Source organism: Tenrec ecaudatus, chromosome 1, assembly GCF_050624435.1.
Source record: "Tenrec ecaudatus isolate mTenEca1 chromosome 1, mTenEca1.hap1, whole genome shotgun sequence".
NCBI lineage: Eukaryota > Metazoa > Chordata > Mammalia > Afrosoricida > Tenrecidae > Tenrec > Tenrec ecaudatus.
In genome coordinates, this window is record NC_134530.1 from 161,638,636 (window position 1) to 161,654,166 (window position 15,531).

General features: G+C 50.4%; 1 protein-coding gene across 1 annotated transcript; it reads right to left on the reverse strand.

Moving 5' to 3' along the window:
- Positions 1-953: 953 nt before the first annotated feature.
- Positions 954-4,583, reverse strand: CRNN (cornulin). Its single transcript, XM_075540357.1, has 2 exons — positions 4,439-4,583; positions 954-3,000 (listed from the first exon to the last, which is right to left on the reverse strand). The coding sequence occupies exons 1-2, from the start codon at positions 4,574-4,576 to the stop codon at positions 1,348-1,350; spliced, it is 1,791 nt and encodes a 596-aa protein (XP_075396472.1). The 5' UTR covers positions 4,577-4,583; the 3' UTR covers positions 954-1,347.
- Positions 4,584-15,531: the final 10,948 nt, after the last annotated feature.

A 15,531-nucleotide genomic window follows, 5' to 3' on the forward strand; every position in this document is an offset into this window, starting at 1 on the left:
AATTTTATTTTACCTATTTTCTATTTTGTAAGTCATTAGTTTTTATTTATGTAATGAATGTAAGTCATAAAGCCAAAAAAGCGTTATGTAAGTCGAAATGTATTGCTACAAGATCATGGAAACCTTTATTCAACAAAAGTATAAAACAATGAGAAGCCATTGTTTCTTGATACATCCTCCATTTAGGTCTGTACGCTTCTGAAGGGGGTGTGTCTGTCTCGCTAACTCTTTCCCAAAGAACCGGGGACAGTCTTGGAGCATTCCAAAAGGCTAACCATATTCTGTTTGGAATAATCCCAGGCCTGCATGAACTGGAGTCATCCCAGGAATGCTGTTTTCACTTCCTTTCATACCTTTATGACTCCCTTACACGTTTCCATGACATGCTATGTAGTTTTTCAAGCGGCACAGTCAATTGGTTTTGATTTTGATTGGCATGTGGAGTGATTGCTATGGATTTTCCTCTGAGTGGTCATTGGCATCCGTTGCGGGGTGCTACAGAACCTCACACAGTTCTAGTCCAATGGTCACCATTCTGTAAAAGTTTTGGAATTTCATTTTATTTCGGAGTGGTTTAATAGTCTCTGCATGTTTGCGTATGTTGCCGTTGTTCTCCAATGAGAACAATGAGTCTAAAAATAACGTTACTGATGCCAATCCTAGTAGCTCTTTGAAAGACTTTACAAAAGAACAATAACTAAAGGATCCTCTGCATGAAACCTATCGTCACCCCCTCTGCCCGGAGTTAAGTGAGCTCTAATACTGTCTCCTTTTTCTGACTCTCTGACTCTTGAACCCTTTTGCAATATTTTCTGAGCTGGATGTTGTTCATGAAGACGGACGTGGCAAGTTCACCGTCATAGTCCCACACCCCGTCAGCCCCACACAGCCGGAGAAGGTAAGCGAATTGAACACTCAGGGTGGTTGCTTAGGAAGTTTTATTCATGCACGAAGATCACTGGGGCAAATGACTGGCAGAGAGAAAAGTATCTCCCAAAACTTCTAAAGCAGAGGAGAATTCAGCCCAAAAGGATAACTTGTTCCATGTTTTCCAGCTACCAAGAAGGTCTTCACAGGGGGGCGGGGGAAGCTAAGAAAGAGCAATTTATGATCAAAAACGGTGTGCAGGAATGGGCTCGCTGAGAAAGACCTGTGTGTGAATCACGGATTAGCAGCGGTTATCCTAGGGTGTGTGGTCTGGTCGGGCCACGGCAGAACAAGCAGCTCCTCCCCAGCTGTCTTCTGGGACTGGGTGTTGGAGTCCACGGGCAGTCGCTCATGGTTTATTGCTGCGCTGCCTGTCTCCCCTCAGGCTGAGCTGCCTCTCCACCCTAAGCTGAGGACACACTAGTGTGGGGGCTGTTCTGGCCTGATCTCCATCGTGGGGTCATCGACCCATTCCTCGTGAATTTCAGAAGACCCCGTTGCGTGGGACTCCCTGGCTCCCGGCCCCTCTGTCTCACTGCACCTCGGGTCCCCTTGACGACAACTGTGACTGCCTGGCACAGGGCTTTCCCCAGGTTGACCCTGCCCTCCCAGCGTGGTCTCTCCTGCCTCGGGGTTGCTGACGTGTGCTCCTCTTTGCCCACTGCCTGCCAGGCTCTGGCTCTGTCCTTGTTCGCGAGCCCCTGCCTGGCTTCCCATCTGGCTCCTCTCTTGCTCCACCTGGGTTTGTGACTCTGTCTGGGTCTGAAGATGTCCCCCTGTCACTGTTTGGCTGATCTGGTTCCTGTCCTGACTCTGGGTCACTCTGGTCTGGCCAGAGGTGGACTCCCAGGAGTGGGTGCTGGTGTTCCCCCTCTGATGGCCTCTGTCTTGCTCCATGGTATGACCTTGTGACCCTGTCTGGGTCTGACGATGTCCCCCTGTCACTGTTTGGCTGCTCTGGTTCCTGTCCTGACTCTGGGTCACTCTGGTCTGGCCAGAGGTGGACTCCCAGGAGTGGGTGCTGGTGTTCTCCCTCTGACGGCCTCTGTCTTGCTCCGTGGTGTAACCTTGTGACCCTGTCTGAGTCTGAAGATGCCCCCCTGTTACCGTTTGTCTGGTCTGGCTCATGTCTTGACCCTGGCTCCCCCTGGTCTGACCGGAGGTGGACTCCCTGGACTGGGTGCTGGTGTTCCCCGTCTGACGGCCTCTGTCTTGCTCTGTGGTATGAGTCTGTGACCCTGTCTGGGTCTGACGATGTCCCCCTGTCACTGTTTGTCCACTCTGGTTCCTGTCCTGATGCTGGGTGACTCTGGTCTGGCCCGAAGTGGACTCCCAGGAGTGGGTGCTGGTGTTCCCTGTCTGACGGCCTCTGTCTTGCTCCGTGGTGTGAGTCTGCGACCCTGTCTGGGTCTGACGATGTCCCCCTGTCACTGTTTGTCCGCTCTGGTTCCTGTCCTGATGCTGGGTCACTCTGGTCTGGCCCGAGGTGGACTCCCAGGAGTGGGTGCTGGTGTTCCCTGTCTGAGGGCCCCTGCCCTGACCCGGGGTTCGGGTGGTGCCGGTTGCGGTCTCTCTGCTGTGGTGGGCTCGAGCTTGTTCCCTGGTCTGAGGCTCTTGGTGTGATCTCCCCTCTCTGCTCTGAGGACGCCTGTCCTCTGGTTTCTGAGTCTGTCGGCCATGCCCTGCCTCGTGTCCCTGCTGGCTTGGGTTCTCCTGTCTCTGAGATTCAGTCTGCCTGCCCCGGTGACCAGCCTGAGTGGATCTGATATCCTGCCCTCTGGGAACCTGGGGGCTCTGCCCACCGCTGCCTCCCTCAGGCAGCTGACTTGCACCAGCCCCTCCTACTTCAGTGGGGCGTCTCTGGCCCTCCCTCAGCTCTGGTGCGGCTCCAGTGGGATGGCGTCCAGACTCTTGAGATCCACAAGCTCCCTCAGGACTCTCACTCAGGGCCTTGAAACAGGCCTGGGCCACTTTGAAGGTCAGCACCAGGAATTCTTTGAATTCTACAGTCCCCGTTTCATCTTCATCCAGCAGGCGCATGACTTCATCCACAGTGCCCGGATCGTGGGGGTTCTGAGCAGAAGACGAGGTTGGGTCAGTACCCGTCCCACTCAACTCCAGGCATTCCAGAGGCCTGACCAGCCCCATCACACTCTATACATGAACTGCTATATCATTACTGGCGATGTGAGTGAGGTCCCCTGCCCCCCCCCACCCCCCACTTTGTTTGGCCTGTCTCTCTCTTCCTCTGGAGCAGCCGTTCTCATTGAGGGGTTTCTGATGCGCAGCTAGGCCCTGGGTGCAGAGGAGAATTGCCCTGAGGTGATTTCAAGGCTGTGGGCTTTCATCAGCAGGGGCCAGGCCTGTCTTCCTGTGGGATTTGAACTCGCCAGCCTTCCGGCGAGCAGTCCTGTGACAGGCAGCTTGTGCCCAACCCCCTTTACCTCCCTGTCGGGCACAATGCCTGGCTTCCAAGGACCAGCACAGACTGAGGAATGAGTGAGTCATTGCATTCGGCACACACACTATGTGCTCAGGGGACGCTCAGCCCCTTCTGTGCTCCGTGGCCCTCTTGCCTGGGGGGCTGAGGCGGTGTTTTTTCCCAGGTGCACTGAGGGGGTGTGGCCCTGAGGGAGGGAGTGCCCCGGGACCTCAGCTGTCTTGTGTAACACACGGGTCCTGGGGTGCAGGGTTGGCGGGAGCATGCGGTCAGCAGCCTGCGGCCCCCCTCCCCACCCCCCGTGCTCCAGGCCTCCGTCTCCCTAGTTGCTTTAGATAAGAGCCCATGACAGGAAGAGGCAGGGATGCACCTCAAGGGCCTCTGGAGGGGGAAGGGAAGGGTGCTGGGAGCAACCTGGTCTCCAAAACAATTTCCCACGTGGTTGGTCAGCTGATGTTTTGGAGTGTCTCCTGTGGGCAGGGCCCGGAGCCACAGAGCCACGCAGCGACTGAAGGCTTGTTACTAAGAATCACATTATGATGGAACCAAAGGCCAAGCTCACTGCCGCAGTCCACTCCAACTCACAGCCTGGCACAGCGACCCTATGGGACCGTTTCTGAGACTGTGGTGCTAACCATTTGCAGTAGAAAGCCCCATCTATCTCCCGTGGAGTGGCTGGGGGTTTCAAGCGGCCGACCTTGTGGGTCAAAGCCCAAGGCGGAACCAGTACAGCCGTGGGGAATGGCTGCTGGAAAGCAGCAACCGTGCTCATTCCCAGGACGTCCAAAGGTTCTGTTGCTTTCTAAGCGGTCCCTTGGGTGCCTTTGCACCTGTCTTAGAATTAATCAGAGTTATTGAATTAGAATCAATCAAAGTAAATGTATCTTCTTAGGGGCCAAGTCGACCCACCCCTGTGATCCATAGCCGTTTGCTGCTCGGCCATCTCTTCCTATGCTGACAGGCAGGCCTGGGTCCCCACGTTCCTGGAGCAAAGTGTCTGCAGGCAGACCTGTCCTCTGGCCTATGACCTCCCCCGCCATGTCCCCCCCCCACCAGCTGAACCCCTCCTACCACAATGACGTCTGCAAACTCCCTCTCCAAGAGCCTTTTCATCTCTCCTCGGGTCAGTGACTTGCAGTCACCCTCGGTCTTGGCGTAGCGACCGAAGGCGTCGATGATCCCATTAATGTTCCGCAGCAACTGAGGCATCTTGCACGGCAAGCTGGGGAGAAATGACACGTGCCCCATGGGCGACCCCACATGAGCCTCCACTGTGTCCCGGGGAGCATTTCTGCTTCGCAGCCCTATCCTTACCTGGTCATCGCTGCTTTGGGTCCCTGTTGCTCTCAGACCCTGTCAGTGGTAATGTATTTGATGGATGGGAAAGAGGTGCACACAGTCACCAGAGGCAGACTCAGTGTTGAGATAAAAATGTTGGCCCCACCTCTGACCTCTCCCGTGAGCCTGGGCCAGTTGCTTTGCCTCTCCAAACCTCAGTTTATGCATTGTGACAGGAAGATAAAGTAAATCCCGATTTATAAGGCTATCATAGGTTTCAGAGCAGACATGAACACTACAGGATTTTCAATGGCTGTAACTTTTGCGAGCAGAGAGCCAGGCCTTTCTTCCAAGGCACCTATAGGTGGATTAGAACCACCAATCTTGAGTTTTGCAGCCAAGGGCAAAAGCATGTAGACCACCCTGGAATTCTAAAGGTAATACTAAAAGAACAAACAAAAACCAAACTCAGTGCCATCAAGTGGACGCCAGCTCACAGGGGCCCTCTAGACAAAGGACAGCCACCCCTGTGAGTTTCTGTGACTGCCACACTTTACAGGAGTAGAAAGCCCAGATTTTCTCCCATAGAGTGGCTGGTGGTTTCAAACTACTGACCTTGTGGGTAGTAGCCCAATGCAGAGCCACTTTACCACCAACAGGGCTCCAAAGGTAATACTAGCACCTGCTTTATCGGGTTATGATGAGAACTAAACGAGATGAGGGCTCTGAAACACTTGACAGAGAGCCTGGCTCAGATGAAGTGTGATTATGTGTCATTAAGATGCTATTACCCGCACATTCACCGACACGATTGGTGTGCACTATGTTCACTCACCGCTTACAGAGCACTTTCTCGTGCGTCATCTCTCGTCAGCCTTATTCCCTCTACTTTTTAATAGGAGAAGAAAAAGGTTCAGAGAAGTGAGGTGATTTGCCCAAGGCCACCCAGGTTGTAAGGCACCAAGACATCCTAGAGTCCGTGTCTCCTGTACCTGAATGCATAGCTCTCTGTGCTCATCGCCAGACCGCGAGGGTCACTGCTGGGTAGACCAGCAGGCAGGTGATGCACATGGGCGTCAACCACTCCCTCAGGCGGCAACCAAACAGGAACCTTGGGGCCCAACTCTGCCCTTTCTGACATTCTTTGAGGCTAGTAGTCAGGAAGGGGCTGGCTTACCCCCTGTTTGGAATGCAGAGGAGAAGGTGACTCCCCTGGGTGGGAGGCTTTCTCTTTCTGAGAACTGAGGTTTCTCTGAATGGGACATCTATCCTCAGCACTGGGCCCAACAGGCTTCTGGGCCCATCAAGCCCAGGGTCCTGGTGACCGAGAAGACTGATGCCCCATTGTAGAGAGAGATTGTCTTTCTCATTAGCCAGGAATCTGGAGACGGCTGGAGGAGTTGAGGTCTGCCTGTCTCTGGTGGGCAAGAGGCAGAGAGAGCTGAGATGTGTTGGGAGAAACAGAGGAGATGCCAGAAGGGGAAATGGCATCGGAGATGAAGAGGTTCGAAGGTGGGGCAGACAGAAGCCCGTAGCAGCTGGCATGCCAGGAGGAGACCTGGAGATTTAGAGAAGAATTCCATGGGGCGATGAAGATGTTTTTAGAGAAGCTGGGGAGTAACGGGAAGAAGGATGTTTGGAAGCTAAGAAAGGCGGTCAGTCAGCCAGAAGGATGCAGAATTTTACAGACCCAAGGGTGGTGGTGGTGGTGGTGGGGGTGGGCTTCCCAAAGGGTCTCCTGGCTACCTCATAGCCAAAAGTTTCAGGCTGGTTTTGATGTCCTGGGTCCATCAAAGCATAAGTTCAGAGTATTGCACCTTAACAGAGACAAGAAAAGAGCCACACCTGCCCCCACCCGAAGCAATGTGACAAGACCTTCACGATTAATCTATAAACCGGCTGCCACAGTCAACCCCCCCCTCGCGGCAGCCCCAGGTGTCAGAGTACAATAGCTTGTTTCCCCGGTGGCTGATCTTTCACCTTCCTTCTGACGTCCCTCTGGGTGGCTCAAGCTTTTGAAATGTGTTCACTGCTTGCACCACCCAAGGACGCCCCCTTGATGTATAAACAGTGAAAACAAGAGGACCTTGTAGCCCCACTTCAGACCCTATAGACTTAATCTGCAAACTCAGCTGGCCCAAACAGCACTAGGTGGCTTAACCTCAGCCTCGGGGTCGGCAGAGGCAACCTGGTTCTGAACCCACCACTCCGGGAACACTGCAAAAGCGCTTCTAGAACCTTGAGAGCAAGAGGCCTTCACGGATGCAGGAAAGCAATGGGCAGTCCCGTAGCTGGCACCCACGGAGTCTCAGTGAGAGGAGCGGCCGCCGGGCCTGCTGCAGGGGAGGAGGGAGCGGGTTCCGGAAGGCATGGTTTCCCAGCATGCTCCTGCTCCTTGCTCGCCTGAGGCCCAAAGAGGACTGCCTGCCAGGACCAACAGCCCTGGGTTGATGAACCCACTCCCTCCAGAGACTGAGCGAAACAAAGGGGGATTCCTCAAGAGGAGGACTTACCTAAGGTTCAGGCAGCAGGAGGCAAATGGTGTTAAGCGGTGTGTGGAGTAGGTCATGGAGTGGGAATCTTTTATAGGGGTTTTCAGGTGGCTAGAGATTTAGACTGGGCGTTCCTGCCCCATGAGGTGGCTTGATTCATCCGTGGCTTAGCCCAGCCCAGCCCCACCCCCTTTCTACTCTGTTTCACCTGCTGACTTGTGGCTGCTTTGGGCTAATTAGAGGCGCTGCCAGAAACACGCAGAGCCCTCTCTGCACAGACAGGGGACACTCCTGCCCAGCAGGATGGGCTCAGCAGTGCGTGCAGGGGCGGGCTCCCTGCTCAGTCTTCCTCGTCTCCGTGTGACTGCGGCCATGAGCTCCTTTTTCCTCTTCTGTACAAATACTCGAGAGCCCTTCGCCCGCCGCGGGCTGTCATTTCAACTTGACCGCTGTGGGAGGCTGCACATGGTATTCTGGTGATACTGCTATGACGTAGGACATTTGGGGGAATTGGGTTTTAGAATTACCTTTCATACCCACTCAGTCTCTCTCTCTCTCTCTCTCTCTCTCTCTCTCTCTCTCTCTCTCTCTCTCTCTCTCTCTCTCTCTCTCTCACACACACACACACACACACACACACACATTTCAGTTATTAGCTGGGTTTCTTTCTCTTCCCCCACCCCCTGCCTCTTTTCAATTGTCAAATACATTTTGTATTTTAGAATAGTTTTCGACCTACAGGAAGTATCATTCCAAATGTCCTCCCTCCTTTCCTGCACAGTTTTTCTTAAAAAAATCATTTTATTGGGGGATGGTACAACTCTTATCATAATCCATCTATGCATCCATATCTCCTTCTATTAACATCGTGTATGCCTGGGGTTTATTTGTTACAATCTATGAACCAAGCTTGTTACATTAGAATGTGGAGAAACACAAGGATAGAAAACATGAAAAAGGGTGTTGCGAGGCGTGGAAGTCAAAGTAAAATGGTGCCGTAAACTAAAAAGGATTTCTGTGAAATCATAGAGCCTTTTATTACATAAAATATAAGAAAATGTGAACCTCATTTCTTTCAATATGTTCTCCACCTGGGTCTAGGCATCTCTGAAGGCAGTGTTCCATCTCACTAAGCCCCAAGAATTCTAGGCTTTTAGATGTTTATCAGGTCTAAATGACAACTCACATTCCTTTTATTTAAATGTTCTTTGAGTTGGGGAACAAAAATAAACCTGAAAGGGAAGAAGAGGGCTGGAGGGGAGATGGATAAGGTTTGCCAATAAAGTTCTAGTAGGACAGCCTGCGCTCCCCTTGAAGAGTGGTCTGATGCATGGTCTGTTGGGGGAAATGGGAGGTGCAACTTTCCTGGCTTTTTTTTTAATCACCAATGTAGTTCTCAATTTTCTTAAAAACTTCTCTTTAGTAAGTCCCTGCGATCATTCCATGGCCTTCAATAATCTCTTCCAAGACTGCCCCTTGGGATCCCCGGCCCCAAAGAAAAAAATCAACAAACAAAAAACGGCCACTCTCACCTCTGAACTGGCCTCTCCACTTTGAATTTTGCTAGCAAATCTCCCCAGAAGCCAGCTTTGATAGACCTTTTGGGGGGAAGACATAATAATGAAAAGAAGACAAGTGTATTATTGAGAGAACTCATCTGTGTCCATCCACTAACTGAACAATTCTGTGTGGAGTAAACTAGTCTATCTACAACTTGGAACCCCAGTAGCAACTTTTTTTTTTTAACTTACCCTCATAGTACCTTCCAAATCTCGCGACCATGCAGTCAACGTCAACTCACAGTGAGCCTAAGGACAGGGTAGAACTGGTCCAAGACGAACACTTCCCGGCAGTAGAAAGCCTCATCTTTGCCCTCTATATTAACTAAAGTCTGTCATGCATATTCAGGTTGACGATTTGTGTGGTCTGGTCCTGTGGATTTTGACAACTGTATAATGCCCCATGTCCATCATCAGTATCGTACCGAGTTGTTTCGCTGCCTTAGGAAAGTCCTCCCTCGGATTTGTGGGCAGCCGCTGCATTTTTTTATGGTGTCTACAGGGGTGTCTTATATTTTGCCCTCTGTTGTATAGTTGGAATCATACAGCATGTGGGTTTTCCAGACTAGTTTCTTTAACTTAGCAAAAGACATTTAACGTTCCTTCGTGTCTTTGGGTGGTTTCTTCTAATGGATGGCCAGTGCTGCATGGTACGGATGTTCTGTAGTTGGTTTATCCAGTCACCTACTGAGGGGCAGAGGGATTGCTTCGTGTTTGGCAATCAGGGGTAAAGTTTCTGTAAACAGTGAAGGGCAGGTTTCCACGCAGATGTATCTTTTTGGCTTATTTGGAGTAAAGACCTAGGAATGCAATTACCACGTTGTGTGGTTAGCGACTTACTTCCAAAGAGGTTGTGCATTTGCTGTTCCCGCTAATTGTGAAGGAAAGTTCTTGTTGCTTGCTTGACAGCATGGGTGCACTCAATGCATCTTGTTTATGTGGCATGTCTTAATAACATACGATGTCTAGCATCTTTCAGATGCTTGCTCGCCATCTCTCTCTCTCCTCCGCTAGCTAGATGTTCAGCTCCTTTGCTCCTTTTGAAATTGGGTTGTTGGTTTCCTGGTTGTTGAGTTGTAAGTGTTATTTGTATCATTTGGACACAAGTCACTTACGTCTTTTTCTAAACATTTTATCCACATGTGCATCTTGTCTTTCCACCCTCTTAGCTGTCTTTTGCAGAGTGGAATTTTGAAATTTTAATTAACTCCAATGTATCACCCTGTTCTTTACGATTGTGCTTTTTGGTGTTACAGTCAGAAAATCGCTGCCACGGTGTAGGTCCCCGTGTGTTCTCCAATGTTCGCTTTCAGAAGTTGCATAGTTTGTGTTTTCTAGTATGGTCTATGTATTAGTTTGGGTACTTTAGAGAAACAACCCCACAGGAACTTATATGTTTAAGAGAGAGTTTTAGATAAAGGTTAAGTGTGCATCAAGAAAACATCCCAACCCAGTCCTGCCCAAGCCCACAAGTTCAACATTAACCCATATGTCTGACACTAAACCACGAAGCCCTCCTCCCTCCTCCATCTCACAAAACAGACTCAATGATGCCGACTGCAGGAGGAAAGCTGAGTCAGTGAACATGTGAGCATCTCAGCGCTGGCAGGGGTCTCCACACGGCTGCTCCAGCACCCAGGGCTGCATTGGGGTAGGACCATGCAGCTTCTCCTCAGGGATGTCTTGCAGGAAGTGAGCCTTGCCAGCTAAAGCAGGGAACCGGCTAAGGCAATTGCACCCTGGTCCTACCATCAGAAAGCAAGAGACCCAAGAACTAGAAAGGTGAGGCTCACTGAGCCATTTATCCCTCTGCCCTTCAATTAATCCCACATGCGTTTAACAGCCAGGTTGGCACAATAAACTAACTAACTCAATCTAGGATCCATTTTGAGTTAATTTTTGTGAAAGATGTAGACTCTGTCTAGATTTAATATTTTTGTTTGTAGATGTCCAGCAGTAACCACCAGCACCACTTATTGAGATGACTAGCCGTTCTCATGGTGACTCCTTTTTTGATTCAAACAAACTAAAGTTAATATTTCCTCTCCTCCCTACATCCTATGTGTCGGTAGCACTTTACAGCTGGAGGTGGGGAGAAGAGGCTTCAGATGTTCCCGAGTCACCCCTAAGTTGGTCAACTATCAATTGATCTGCCAGAGCACCTCTTTCATTTCAGAAGCAGGGGTGAGACCTCAGGAAAATAGTGTTGAATAACAACAAGCCCGCATATCCAACTCTCACACAGTTTGTAGTCTGGTGGTGCTGGGAGGTTCGTCTTGGCGAGGTTCATGATGCTGGTGTTAATGATGCTGGAGGTTAATGATGGTCACTGTGTGAGAAAGATGGTGCTTTTTTCGGCTCTTGCAAAGCTTTCTAGCCTCTGAGACTCTGCATAGGCCCGTGTGAGTCAGAAGCTCCTCGGTGGCCATGGCTTTGGGGTTGGGGGCAGGGATTTACAGTTTGTAAAGCACTCTCACTCACAGGTTTCATTTGCTCCCAACAACAGCAGTACGCCGTGGGTAGGACTGAGCCAGGACGCGGGGAAATCCTTAGAGATGTTGTCAGACTTAGCCAAGGACAGTCACTGAGGAAAGGAAGCAGCTGGGACTTCTGCAGAGCCCCTCAGACTCCCAGTCGGTGGTTCTATTACCACGTCTACCTGTCGTTCTTCTTGGGATGACTTTTAGCCCTTTATATTTTGCATAAAACTTGTCCTTGGTGGATGAAAACTCCAGACCACTTACCATGTGAGCAGGAAGCTTCCCAAGCATTGAAGACACCCCCCAAAGGGGCGCCTAGGCTACAGTTTGACAGTAAGTGTCCCTAGCTCTTCGGTGACCCTTTGCAGGGGAAGAGCTATCCTGTGACTCTTACTGAAAGGCCACCAGTGTGCAGCAGATAGAAAAGGATTAACAGGAAGAGGAGGTGTGGTACGGCCAATTCTTACAGAGAGTGACATCTCAAAGTCAGAGCTGCTGCAATGACTAAGTGGCATTGTGGACGTGTGGATGGAGAAGTCCGTCTGCAGTGAGGAGAGGCAGATTCCAGTGGGGATGGAGGGAGAGGTGGGCGAGGCTACAGAGGAGTGGCTGACAAGGAAAAAGCGGAGTCAGGGCTCGGGTCTTTAGGAGCAGGTGGGTTCGAGGTGACTGTAGTACCTGGACAGCATTAGCCATGGCAGGTGGAGTCCAGGCTAAAAATACATAATAGATGTGAAGACATTCTAAGCTGATCAGTTATAAAATACCACCATATAACAGCCAGCTCTTCTCATCACACGCCTTCACTTCTACCCAGGGGAACTCACTGCATTGAGCCAACGCCGACTCATGGCGACCTTATAGGACAGAGTAGCACTGCCCAGTGAGTTGGTATGGAGCAGGGCCTGGCAGTGTGTTCATGGAGGAGGGGGTGTGGTTAAAGGGTGGCTATTCATGTCTCCTCCAAATAGCAAGCAGGAGCACACAATCATCTTGGGGGAACAATGAATCTGAAGGGGGACAAAAAGAGTCTGAAAGTCAGAGAGCTGCTTGAGTAATAAAAGAATTTGCTGGAGCCTGTTGTATTCATAGCTCGTATAGCTTGACCGACAGGGTGGACAGGGAATGGTCCTTAGAGAAAACACAAATAGTGGACAGCACTGGGCCTCCTTGTCCTCTCTGGGCCCAACTGGAACCCCCCCACCTGTGCCATGAACAGAGCATCCTGAAAGCCCAGGTTGCCAAGTTCAGGCCCAGAAATGCAGGGAAGATTCGGCAGATACAGGAAATGCTCCTGTTGACATGGTTTCCAGGGATTTAGTGAGTGTCTCTTAGACATCTTGGCCTAATCCCTGAAACCTGAGAGGTTGGGTTGCCCCTCTGTTTCTGCGAGCTCTGATCTAGGCCAGAGAGCACGGGGTTAATAGGATCCTTGTCATCCTTGCTCAGGAAAACTAGAAGCTTGCCACTGGAAAGGGAGTTTGAAATTCCTACATGAAGGAATTGCTCGAGGAATAAGCAAACTGGGAGGTTCCAACCTACTCTTGCATGTTGGGAAAATGAGGAGCATGCTGGCAGGCGCAGTCTGTGGGTGGGGCGGGATGGGAGGTCACAGAGAGCTGCATCCCATGGGTCTCTGCTCAGGGAAGGTCCTGGTCAGGCCAGCACTCAAATTCATTGCCAGCAAGTCAATTCCGACTCAGAGGGACCCTATGGAACAGAGTAGGATGGCCCCGTCTCCCTGACTTGAACGCACCCCTACCTCCACACTCCATGCAAATACCATCCATTTCAAAGTCGGAGACCTCTGTCTCCATCCTGTATTGCCAGGTGACGCCAAGGAGATGAGACCGCCCTTAAACATCTGAGCCTGACTCAAAGCTTAGCTTGACACAATCGTCGTTTGCTGGTACGTCATGTACCTGCCGCCTGCATTCCCTATACCTTCCTTATCCTTTGGAGTCCCGGCGCTAGAGTGATTTCCGCATTGGTCTGCTCACCTCCAGGTCGGTAGTTGGGACTCACTGCGGGAGAGAGGTGAGGCCACCTGCTCCTGCAAAGAGTTGCATTCTGGGAAACCTTAGGGAGCAATGCTACGCTGTTGTATAAGGTAGCGGTGAGCTGGAATTGGCTTGATGGCAGTCGGTTTGTTGGGTTTTTTCACTGTCATTGTTTATTTGCCAAATCACCCTTTCTAGGGTACTTTGGACATGTTGTCAGGAGAGACTAGTCGCTGGAGAAGGCCATCCTGCTTGGTAAAGTAGAGGGCAGAGAAAAAGAGGAAGGCTCTGGATAAGCTGGATTGGCACAAGCACGTAAGAACAGCTGGGAGGGCAGCGCTGGAGCGGGGCAGTGCTTGATCCTGTGGCACTCAGGGTCACCATGAGTCGGAATGGACGACTCCATGGCACCTGACAACTGCAGCGGAGTCCACCATCTTTGAGACCCAGGCTGACTGTGAGTCAGTGTGCTTTGACTTGATATGGAACTCCTGTCCATTCCTCAGTCTGAGAACACAGCTTGTTCCCGAAACCATGAGGCCTGGGTGCTACGTCGCCCAAACCATGCCTTAGTCAGAATCAACTTGATGGCAGGGGATTTGGTTTTGAGGGCTACTGAGAGTCCCTCATTGCTGCAAGTTGTTTCTCTCGACTACTACTCTAAAAGTTGGTAGTAAAAGCCCACCCAGAGTTTCCATCAAAGAAAGGTTTGTTTCATAAAGACTATAGACTAGTAAACTTTTTTAAATGGTTATACTCAGTTACACATGGGTTTGTTATGAGTCGGGATTGTCTTATGGGGACTAGGATTTGTTGTTTCAGAGCAACTGAGTGTAGGGAGCTAGTTCAGCATCCAAGGCCTAAGGGTATCGAATCTATTTTTCACTGATAGCATACCTAACCATGCCCCACCTAGCAGGTCTCTGTGCCATAACACCATAGCAACCCGTGTGACAGTCGGACTGCCCTGGTGGGGGGTGGGAGTGGGGGACTGAGCTGTAGTCTCTACAGCAGCACATCTCCAAGTCTTTCTTCCCGGGAGCCTCTGGATGGGTCCCAGTCAACATTGACTGACTTCTCACCACCACTGGGTGGGTGCCAATGCCTAGCCAGGAGGGTTTTAACCATTCCAGCGCCAGGGCTCCTGGACCCTGTGTGCTGACCCAAACTGGGGACAGCTCCAGTACAGCCAGAAGGACCAGATCGTGCTGGTTGTGACTCGACAAGCCTGTTGGTCTCCACTAGGGATTGGCAGCTTTTATTTACCTCCTTCCTCTTTCATTGATCAAAGCATTTACCCCTCCCAGAGAGGTAGCGAGGATTAAATGGTGATTACAGGGTGTTCTGAGCAATCAGGGTGACTACAGATCACTGAGAGCATGCAGAGGTGACAGCCATTAAGTAGGGCAGTGGGACCTAGGAGCTTGGGAAGACAGGCCGGATGTATTTAGCAGGAAGAAGTTGAACTGTGAGTACCGGAAGTCTCTGGTCACTGTAACCCTGGTGACACAGTGGTTAAGCACCTGAGTGCTAATTGAAGACTAGGCCCTTTGAGCCTGCCTGGGGATGCTCAGAAGGAAGCTGTGGCGTCTGCCTCTGGAAAGACTGACAGACTTGGAAAACTTATGAGGCAATTCTATCTGCCCTAGAGTATCCCTATGAATTGGCATCCACTCCACACCAGTGGGGTCTTGTTTTTTGGGGAGGCTTTGAGGTATTTTGAAAGACCACTTGCTACTGAGAAGTTTAACACTTCTTATCTGAAGGCAAAGGAGCCCTGGTGGCAGAGTAGGTTACACATTGGGCTGCTAACTGCAAGGTCAGCAGTTTGAAACCTTGAGAGAAACATGAGACTTTCAATTCGCACAAAGATTTAGAGCGTTGGAAACCCACAAGGGCAGTTCTACTATGTCCTAGAGGGTCGCTATATGAATCGGAATTGATTCGATGGCCATGAGTTTGTTTGTTTTTAAATTGTTGTCTTAAGGCCACTTTGATGAAGGTGGTGTTGGGAAGACAAGAAAGCACACTGGGTGTCCTTCTTATACTAGAGTGTACTGACTACATGGCTTAGTACATCTCGTAACTTTTCTGAGCCTCAGCTTTTTCATCTGTGAACTTGTGATCACCTCTGATTATATCAGATGGTGAGTATGAGGCTGAAAATACATAATAGATGTGAAGACATTCTAAGCTGATCAGTTATAAAATACTTATAGGACATTGGGTTTTTTAAAATCATTTTATTAGGTGCTCATACAATCCTTTTATAATCGTTTTATTAGGGGCTCATACAACTCTTATCACAATCCATACAGACATCAATTGTGTAAAGCACATCTATTCATTCATTGC